Raw genomic sequence first — 11,103 nt, forward strand, 5'->3', positions numbered from 1 at the left:
TAAAAGCCTCTCCTGGCTTCTTTGGTACCCCATTCTTGCAGCTTTCCTCTCCCCACACTGCCTTATTGCAACTCCTCCCTGTTCTCCTTTTTTCAGCTTCTCTATTACACAACCCCTAAGTGTTGAGAGTTTCTTAGAACTTGGTCCTGGGCATTTTTCCCTACTGCTCCTCATTCACCCAGTGAATGGTCTCACACTTTAAATACTATATAAGCAGCTATATGTAACAAGTCCCAACTTTCTCTACCCTGCCTAGACCTTTTTTTTTTTTTTTTTTTTTTTTAAGTTTGAGAGAGAGGGCACACTTGAGTAGGGGAGGGGCAGAGAGAGGGAGAAAGAGAATCTCAAGCAGGCTCTGCACTGTCAGCACAGAACCCAACACAGGGCTCGAACCCATGAACTGTGAGATCATGACCTGAGCCAAAATCAACAGTAGGATGCCGAACCAACTGAACCACCCAGGCACTACCACCCCCAGACCTCTTTCTGGTTGTGGTTGTTTGCTTTAACATTTTATTTATTTTTAAGGGGGGGGGGGGGGGAGAGAGAGAGAGAGAGAGCGCGGAGGAGGGGCAGAGGGAGACACAGAGTCCAAAGCAGGCTCCAGGCTCTGAGCTGTCAGCACAGAGCCTGACACGGGGCTCGAACCCACGAACCAAGAGATCATGATCTGAGCCAAAGTCACACGCTCAACCAACTGAGCTGCCCAGGCGCCCCTAGACCTCTTACAGAACATGAGATCTGTATATCCAACTTTCTACTAGACATATCCACTTGACATCTCTGTCATCCCAGACTCCAGAAGGCAAAACATGAACACTGTCTGCTCCTCCTCCTCCAATAAAAAGCACCGCTCTCAACCAGTGAATCTGATTAGAAACTCACATACAACTCCTTTGCTAGCTTCCTATTGACTCCACCTCCAAAATGTATCTCAAATCCACTCTCTTCTCCCCATCACCACCCCAATCCAAGCCATCATCATCTGTCTCGACCACAATGGCCTCCAAATAGGTTGCCTTGTTCCTACTCTCGCCTCTCCGCATTTCATTTTCCAGAGTGGGGAGACTACTCATATCAAAATGCACATCAAACCGCGGCACTCCGTTGCTTAAAATGTTTTGAGAGGGGCGCCTGGGTGGCGCAGTCGGTGAAGCGTCCGACTTCAGCCAGGTCACGATCTCGCGGTCCGTGAGTTCGAGCCCCGCGTCAGGCTCTGGGCTGATGGCTCGGAGCCTGGAGCCTGTTTCCGATTCTGTGTCTCCCTCTCTCTCTGCCCCTCCCCCGTTCATGCTCTGTCTCTCTCTGTCCCAAAAATAAATAAAAAACGTTGAAAAAAAAAAAATTAAAAAAAAAAAAAGTTTTGAGAACTACTCTTTTTACTAAGGATAAAAGTCACATGACCTACAAAGACCTCCATGATGTAGCCCATCTCCATCTCACTCTGCACCTCAATTCTGTTCCCTCTATTCCAGTCACACTCTCAATTTGTTGAGTATTTCCAGCCTTTACATGCATCAATTCTTCCAGCCTGGAATCCTATTCCCCTCATTCTTCTCTTAATTACTATTCGTCCTACATGTCATTTCTCAGAGAAGGCCCCACTCAGCTTCCATCTAAATTAGAGTTCCTGGCATTTCTTCTCAAGAAATGCCCTATTCTTGTCTTTAATGTAATTATATGCTGTCTGTGTTTGTGTATTTCTTTAACATAAGCTTCTCCCACTAGACAAAAGATTACAGGAGGTCTTAAAATTTATCGTGTCAAAAACGACACTCCTGATCTTTGCCCAGTCAGAACTAGCTCTCCGCAGCCTTCCCCGTCTCAATCAGTGGCAACTTCGTCATCCTGTAATTTCTTCAGAATAAAAATCTTCTAATCAGACTACTTCTCACCTTAGCCCAAGCCACCAATCTCCTGCCTGAATTACTAAATAGCTAATTGGACACTCTGCTTCTGACCATGCCTCCTTCTAGGCTATTCTCCACAAGGCTAGCCAAAAGTCCTGTTAAATCAAAAACAGCACCCCCTACTATTCTATACTCCGTACCCTACTCAAGTTTTCTTTCCAGCACTTATCACTAGTGGACATAATTTATGGTCTGCCTCCCCCAACTGAATATGAAAGCCATGAAATTCCTTGATGTAGCCAAGGCCCCACAACAACCACCTCACTATCTGTTACGTTGACTGAATGAAAAAGTGACTGAAAAAGTAACAATTTATTCCTCTGGGCAGGCAGAAATTGGAGGTGGGGAAGGGGCTGGAGAAGTCAAAGATATTTCAAATGAAGTAAACACCAGCAAAAGTCTTGCGTGGAGACACAGAAGTACAGGGCATATTCAGGATGAGTCTAGCTAGAATTTGAGGTAAATTTACAGCTGCTGTGGGAGATAAGACTGGAAACCCAGTTGGGTCATGATCTGAAAGGCTCTGCCTGCCAGATCAAGGAGCTGTATCTAATTCAATAAACAACTAGGGAAAGTAGGCTCCATTTAACGTTTGAGGCAAGAAGTATCAGTTTCATTTTAGATAGATAAAAATTACAGAATATTAACACATAAGTAAGTTACTGAGGGAAAAGATTCAAGTTTCTTTAAACGGCTAATAATATACCATACGTAGTAGGTTCCAGAGTACTAAGTACCTTTCATCTGTCAGCACACAACATAAACATGTCACTCGTGTCCAAGTCAGTTAGTTACCAAATAAATCATTTCTTAAGGTCTTAATTCAACTGCATTTTAAAAAGCACAAGCCAAAAAGTCGCTATACTGTATATGAAAATGCCATCATCAACCAGGGCTCATTTACTCACCGTCTAACTCTCCATCAGGGGATACTGTGAGCTCCTTAAAGACCAGAAACCTGCTCTCACGCCTTTATGTCTCCAGCACTGACTACAGAGAATGTATTCAATTAACGTTTGCTTTTATTAATATCTCTATATTGTGCTGGACCATTTCCAGGCAAAGATTCTATCTTATATCCTCTAGCTGTACAATGGGTACCTACTACAAGATTAAAGAGGAAAATTAATACTAAAATATAATTTGGATTTTCAGAACAGATTTCTCCTAAAGAGCACAAAGGGGCAGGCTACCTTCAAGCCATTTAATCAGTATCTTTTCTATGAGCAATTCTAGGTATTGGCAAATTTCACAACAAAAAGGGCTTGCTTACTTGCAGCAGAAATCAGAGTAAATGCTCTTTTAGGGTCATTAGGAAGATAAATCCAGATACAATCTGAGTTTCTTTGGGAAAAAAAAACTAAATAAAGTATATTTCCTTTAAATCAACTCACAACTCACTACATGTTACATACCATTTTTCATTCATCCAAGTATTCTGCTGTCATGAAGAACATTAAAATGCTCTCATCAATTATTCTTGCAAGTTTATGGAAAAGACTATGATATATAACAAAATAGAAACAGCAGCCATTTCCAGAAGGAAGGTTTTATTTGGTAATTTTTTTAGTAATTTTATTTATTTAGTAATTTTATTTTATGCGTGCTTTCCTGTGTTTTCTAGGTTGTCTACAGTAAACACATATGGTTTGAATAACTGGGGAAAAAACACATTTTTTTTTTTTTTAATTTGAGAGAGTGCTGCAAGCAGGAGAGGGACAGAGGGAGAGAGAGTCTTAAGCATAAGATCGACATGGGGCTCGATCTCATGATCCAGGGATGATGACCTGAACCAAAATCAAGAGTTGGGTGCTCAAATGGACTAAGCCACCTCGATGCCCCCCAAAAAAACACATATTTTTCAAAGAGCGCATTACGTATAAAACGAATATACTAGGAAGCAGAAAGGAAATGGCATTACTTTCCAAATTTCGGGTCAATATTTAAACTGAAGCAGACAAAAGTTTGATACTACTTATGCTAAGTGATTAAAAAAACAGGATTTGCAACCAAGGGTACTGTCGAAAACTACAAAGTGTAAATAAAGCTTGTGTTACTGATGGCTAGCCACAGTTTTTACACGACTTAGTGAAGGATCAACAGCCCTCAACACTTTCAAGCCAAAATTCTGGATCCCCGTGTTAACTAAAACATGCTGTGCATTAGAACTGCACACTCTTCCTCAGCGTGTGTCTCTGAACACTTTTCAATTCTGTCTTGGGCATCTGTATGTCTGAGGCTAAAATTTCATTCCTAAAGTCTGAACACCTTCCTTTTCTCTGCTAGTCCACTGTCACGGACACCCCACCACGCTGCCGGCTTCCTTAGGAGCGCGACAGCCTCCTTCAGTTCGTGTTCAGTTTTTAAAGAACTTTCCCTCTTGTCACCTACCACCAGGTCTCCACCCCCAAAATAAAGGAACCGGTTCTTAGCAGAGGAAGACAGGTGGCAGAACTCACATACCCTTAAAAGTTCTTAATGACTTCAGCTTTCACCTAATTACTTGCTGTTCTATTCTCCAACGTCTGCTCAGATTCTCTTTCTTCTCTCACACATACAAATTAATAGCTATGTGGCATGGTGCATTTTATTGCAGATGATTGACATGTTTATAACTCTATCATGAGAGCTAAATCCTTTTCGTAAGGATGAGTTATTGCACATGTAAAGCTGGAATGATTTGATCACAAAAAGAGAAGCGGGGGGGGAGAAATTTGTTATACCCCTTACTTAGGGCCACAATGTATTTCAACTTCAAGAAAAGCAAAAACAAACAAACAAAAAATCTAGGAGACAAAATATATGCATGATGAACTCAGTTCGGTATCTGGCCGTGGTTCTAATATTGTTACTTCTTCAAAACATTAACCATTAAAGTTTAAAATACTCCTAGTCCACCTTTGGCACAACTTTCAAATACTGTCTTGCTTATCTATGTTAAGTTGTTATTTTCATAAATTTAAAGGAATACAGTTTCCTGGTTTTAAATAAAGGTGGGGGGGGGGGGTAGGGACCACAAACCAAACAAGACTAATTGATATTCCTTATACCAATACTCAGTACTGAGCACTGAGGGATAAAAGCCAAGTCTCAATAGACAAGAGGATTAAAAGTTCCAAGAGAATTCACAAACCGATGCCCTGAATTAAATTTAGATTCCTGTTAATTCATACTTGGATGGTTTGTAATCATGACCTTGGTGTTATTTTCCTTGAGAAACTCCCTTTCCATTCTCTACCAGAGCCTCTAAAATGAGCAAACTCATCTTAACTTACCCCTAACTTGATCAAAATCTTAATTAAGGCTTTAATCACACTTCCCATTCTGCCTCGCACATTTCCCTTTTATGGACTCACTAATTCCCTATCCAGGAGACACCTGACATGAGGATCCACAACACTAATGAAACAGGAAGTGGGAAAGTCTTGCTCACCATCCTTTTACTGGCTTCCAGGCATCTCTGTAAGCATCCTTTCAAACCAACCAACTTTCAGTGACACCCAGGTCCTCCCCACTGCCTCCTTCCCATCATGATTCATACTATGTACAGCTTCTCACGTGTCCAGTCCCCTGCCTCAGCAGTCTCCTGTCTCTTCCCCATTTGGGGCCCCATTCTCTCAGAATTTTACAGTTAACCAGAATCGTGACCTTGGCCTTTGCCGAGAGTAGCACCGTTCAGTCTTCAGGAACAGGTCACACAACATGTAAAAAGAATACAGTTCTCATTCATTTCTATCTCCTGAATTTTCCCCTCTGGAAACCTCAAAGGAATGGCAAACCAGTTAGATCCAAGGTGACACCATCTTGATGCTGAATTTGTTTTTGTTCAATTATCAGAACAAAGTTCTCCGCATCACTTCTTACAGAAAACACATTTGATGTGCGTTTAAAAAGGAGGTTGAAGACCGCCTTTGATACAAAATATAAAGAGCTCACTCTATATTGGCAAAACAGTTGACAGTCTGCCCGTCTGTATACTCAACTACACCCTCCCAAATGCCACTGAGAAGTTGGTGAATAGACAGCAATCCAAAAAATAGGGAAGTGTTGGAAAAATAAACAAGGCTGGAGAAATTTTATGAGCAAAAACCTAAATTAGGTTTCAATAGTCTATCCTTGGGGTGCCTGGGTGGCTCGGCTCAGTCGATTAAGTGTCTCTTAATTTTGGCTCAGGTCATGATCTCATGGCTCATGAGATCAACCGCGCTGACAGTGCGGAGCCTGCTTGGGATTCTCCCTCTCCCTCTGTGTCTGCCTCTCTCCCACTCGTGCTCTCTCAAAATAAATAAGTAAACATTATTAGGAAGGCAGCTCAGACTACCCTAATTAATACACAGAGATTAGCAGTTAATCCCCTCAGCAACCCTATAAAATTGTTGTTATTATTACCCTAATATTAGAGGTCAGGAAACTGAGGCACTGAGAACTTAAGAAACTTGCCTGATACATTACGAGAAGCCAGATTCAAGCCAAGCAGTCTGGCTCCAGGGTCCACACACACTGGAGACCCTGCCAAATAGCTCAAAAGAAACAGTTATTCCTGTGTGTTATGCCACCCTGCACCAGATTAATTTTTTACAACCACCACCCCAATCCCAGCAGTTTAGCGACCATTGCCAACAGTGACTGTCCCAGTTCAAAATCGTACACCAAGTTGAAATTCCAGCCCACAAAACTAAACTCTACAAAGGGACTCCTTCTACGCTGAGATCAGAACTACCATCACAGCAAACCAAAGCCACCAGTGGGGACTGGGGAGGCAGGAGGGCCAATAGGAGTTGGGCTTATACAAGCCAAAGAAAAAAAAACAAAAACCCAGTCTCTTTTCAATTTCTCTCATTGCGTGATTCAATAATTAAGATTTTTACTTAATACAGAAATCTTGGTTCCCAAATTCTGAACATGGCCAAGAAGAAATACTGGTGGAAAACACGGAAGACACAAGAAAAGACTAGAAGTACTACCAACTGGAGGGGGGAGAAAAGTAGGTGAATAAAACCACATAGGGTTTTGGAGGCAAAGGACCAAGGTTTGAGACTCAGACTATGAGGATCTAAGTAAGTAGTTCCCAATTCCAAAGCACGTCAACACATAAATAAACAGCAAAGTGCTAAGAAAAAAAGGAAACAATCTCATTTCAAACATTCAAACCGTCTTATGTTCCAGGCACTTAGAAAAATAAATATACAGACCTCATCTTAAAAAGAAACTTAAGCTCTATCTAGTACGGGAGATCTGCATATAAATACACACATACAAAATGACACCCAACTAGCATTTATTTTCTGCATATCAGATACTGTTCTAAGCTTATTACATGCTCCATATATCAACTAATTTATTCCTATGAGCTTGGTCTATTAATATCCTAACTGCACAGATGAGGCACAGAGAGTTTTAAGTAATGTGTCCTGAGACACACAATTAGTAAGTGAACAAATTGGATTAGAAATTTTCATTATATTCAAATTATAAGGGACCTTATGCCTTGGCTAAAGGGTCTGAACTTCTTCCTGTTGATTAGTGGTTCCCAACTGGTGTCGGTACATCAAAATATACATGCACCAGGCCCCTCTTGGTGGGGGAAGAAGGCCCTCCCACAGTTGGGAGCGTGTCCTATCCTCTGCGTGTTGGGGTCAACAAACCCAAATGGAGAACTGCTTTTATACAGGTGATGAGGAGCCTCTAGGCTCAGGGGCAGACAACTCCAAAAACAGAAAGAAAATGTAGCTGTGAGTCCAGTCACACTAGCTGGGAAGGTCCTGGCCTATTTCTCTTAAATTTAAATCTACCTAAACGGGTAAGCTCAATATCCTTTTCACTCATGTGCCTGAAGTGTAGATAACAGTTTTTGGCTACACCCTCGGATACCTCTTGGCAGAATAATTAACGCTGTTTCACATACCGTGCTGAACAACCCTGGCCTCTGCCCCCTCACTGCTTTCAAAATAACTATACTTACAAGGGTATCTTCCCCCATTTGCATTTCCCATATATAGGTTTCAAGAAGAAATCAAGAGAACCGTTTACCAAAAAAGAAGAAAAAGAAGACTCTTTACCACCATTTACCTGGCCCTTTTTTTCCCCTTTGAAACAACTATCCTGGTTGATATCAGTACACCCTTTACCCACGCGGAATCACAGGGCAGCAGAAAACAGCTCACCTCTTGCTTCACAAATGAAGGAAGTAAACAACTTCCAGTTGGGAAAACAACTGCCCAGTGAGTGCAGAACCATGACTTGCACCCTGGGTCTCTGCCACCAAGTCCTGGGAGACAGGCTGACGATGAGTGGTGGACTCTCTAACCCTTTTTTATTTTAATAGTTATGCATAGAAGAAATATAATCACCACACCTCACCCACCGTTTCAGATGTTACTGCGAGTTTTATTTAGTGAACAAGAATACACGTCCAACACAGACATGGACAACCGGGAAGCAGTAAGGAAGTAACTCCAGTTCCAGAAACAAAGTGACATGCCCCTCTCCTAACTGAAGGGTTAAATTAATGGCAGGCAGAGCACGAAGCCTTGATCTCTTCCACTCTAACTCATACACTTCATTTCTTTTTCTTGTCTTGTTGTATTGGCTAGGACCTACAGTACAAAGCTAGAAAGAAACCATCACTGACAGTATCCTTATCTGATTCTAAATTTAATGCTACTTCTAAAGTTTCAAGGTTAAGTATCATGGGGTTTTTTAGAACTTAACAGATACACTGTTTTTGGAGTCGATGGGAATTCCTTCCTATTCCTAGCTCAGGAAAACTTTTTGAACACTGATCTGCGACCCACCCTTCTCCCTTCTCCCCACTCCATGCTGCCTTCCACCCTCTTACTTTGCCTTATGTCAGGTTCCTTCCTACATCCTCGGTGCTTCAAAGTTCTAGATCTGCCCCCCAAACGAACAGCATCTTTGAAGATATTCTGGGGGTTCTATACCGGTCCGCTGTTTCAGTTCCCCAAACCAAAATGCTTCTAACCCTGTCACTGAAAGAAAATCCTAAAACGCACACTGTTCTGATCATTTCCTATCTCTCCACCCTTCGAAGTGTCCCCTTCTTTAAAATAAAAACTCGAGGGGAAAAAAAAAAAAAAGGAACAAGATTCTTCTAGATTCCTATTAACTTTCCAATTCACAGCCTGGCTCTGAAGAAGTCTGCTTAAGTAAGTGACTAAGAGAATCTCAAGGATTTTGAAGTTTTGAGGGAGGCAGCTGGAGCCAGATGTTCCTAACTTCTACTCTCTCTGCTTTGCTAAAATGAAAAATAGTCAAAGAAAATACGAAAGAGACAGGGGTAGTATTTGTAAGCAAGTAAGGTGGTGGTAGGATACAAACACTGAAAAGACCAAAGGGGAACACCAACCCTTTAAAGCCCAAGCAAGTTATAAACTCTCTCCCTCATCAGTTTGTCTTTCAAAACAAAAGAGCACAATCTTTCCCGAGGCAGCAGCACCGAGCGGAGCAGCCAAAATGTTGCATCATACAAACCAGTCCGAGTTTGAGCAACAAGAAACCCAGATGGTGGTAAAACACCTAAGACAGGAAAACCCAAGTTGGGAATCTCGGTCTTTCCCGGAAGCCCAGGAATGTCTGCTTTTTTTTTTTTTTTTTTTTTTTTTTTTAAGACCGCATCGAAAATTAAAGTTACAGTTTCAAGCCAGCGGGAAGCGAAATGCTCTTTGAGAAAGCGTTCCAAGAAGTTGGGTCCATCATCTCCCGACTGAGAGGCTGCGGCCCCGGCCCGGGTCGGGGGGACCTGGAAGCGAGGGTGGGGTGGGGTCGGGCCGGCGCCAGGGCGGGAGCGGGGCTGGGGGCCGACGGGGCCCACCCCCGCCCGGGGCCCGGAGCGCAGCCGCTCTTCCCACCCGGACGCCGGACGACGGTCCGGCGTCGGCCGGAGCCCGCGCAGCTGGAGGCGGTGACCGCCGCCCCGCGTGCGGGCTGCCGGGGGTCCCGGTCCCGCCCCGGCTCCCCCGACCGGCCTGGGCGGCGGGAAGGCGCGGGTGGGCCCGAGACAATGGGCTGGGGGCGCGGGAGCAGCCTCTGTGGGCCCGGGAGGCGGGCGCCGCGCGGGGGCGCAGCGGGGGCTCCGCGGCCGGGGAGCGCCCGGTGCGCAGGGACGCCGCCCCCCGCGGTCGGGCGGACGGGCGCCGGGGGCTCGGCGCGGCGGGACGGCGGGCGAGCGCTCACCTTGACGAAGAGCTCGATGACGGGCTCTTTGTCCTCCTCCTTCAGCCCGTTCAGCGGCATCGACAACGCCATGGCCGGCTCGACTGCGCTCAGCGGACGGCGGCGGCGGCTGCTCCTGCTCCCGGGTTACTCCGACTGAGGGCTCCCGCCGCGCTGCGCTGCGCCTCCCTGGACAGTCCCGGCGTCGAGCTCGCCTCAGCCGCTGATGCCCAGCACCGCCCCACGCCCCGCGAGCGACTCGGAGGCGGCCCCAGCCCGAGCCGCTTCAAGCCGCGGGGCGGGGCCGGGGGCGGGGCCAAGGCCCGGCGCCTCCGGACTCGGGAGGAAAAGAGCGGCTGGAGCCGGGGGGCGTGGCCTGGGGCTGGGGCGGTAAAGCAGCTCAGGCTCGGCGGGTAGGTGGGCGGGACTCCGAGCCCCGCCTCCCGAGGGGGCGGGGGGGGGGAAATTCCCCCGGGGGTCGGAGCCTGACACCGCCTCCCGCCGCAGCGCGGGCGCGTCCTCGCAGCTGCCGCTGGCGCTCTGCCAGGTGACCTCATGCCTTCGGCTGGCCTGGGGACGCGCGGAGGCGCCTCCCGCTCTGTCCCGCGCTGCAGCCCACTGGACTCGCAGCCCTTTCCCCCTTTCCCGCAGCGGCCACCTCCCCAAGTCCTTCTGTTAGGCGGAGCTGCCTTCCGGAGGGACAACTTTTCGGAAAGTTTTCATCCCCTTAGAAACACCTTTTTTTTTTTTTTTTCCTCCTCCGACTTCTTCCTTTTTCCTTTGACTCTCCTGTCACTTCTATCTCGGGAGCCAGCATATTGACAAATATTTATGAGGCCCTCGTGTGTTCCAGGCCCCGGGTGGTGAACAGTACGGACGGGATCCCTCTTCTAGAATCCACAGTCTGGAACTGCAACCCCAGTGCCTGAAGGCTAAGGATTCCCAAGCCATTGTCTGTGTTCCTCCTGCCTGGACTGATTTCTCACCCCCGTTCGCCTGGAGTGCCTCAGAATCACCTGGA

The 11,103-nt window shown here is 45.8% G+C and overlaps 1 protein-coding gene across 1 annotated transcript in view; it reads right to left on the reverse strand.

Annotated features, from left to right (window-relative positions):
- CLIC4 (chloride intracellular channel 4) overlaps nt 1-10,352 on the reverse strand; it is a 66,710-nt gene extending 56,358 nt beyond the window's left edge. Inside the window, exon 1 of the mRNA XM_060623623.3 lies at nt 10,104-10,352. Coding sequence (XP_060479606.1) covers nt 10,104-10,175 — 72 coding nt within the window. The 5' untranslated portion in view covers nt 10,176-10,352. The remainder of the gene's footprint in view (nt 1-10,103) is intronic.
- Nucleotides 10,353-11,103: the final 751 nt, after the last annotated feature.

This window comes from Panthera onca, chromosome C1, assembly GCF_046562875.1.
Source record: "Panthera onca isolate mPanOnc1 chromosome C1, mPanOnc1 haplotype 2, whole genome shotgun sequence".
In the NCBI taxonomy this organism is placed as follows: domain Eukaryota; kingdom Metazoa; phylum Chordata; class Mammalia; order Carnivora; family Felidae; genus Panthera; species Panthera onca.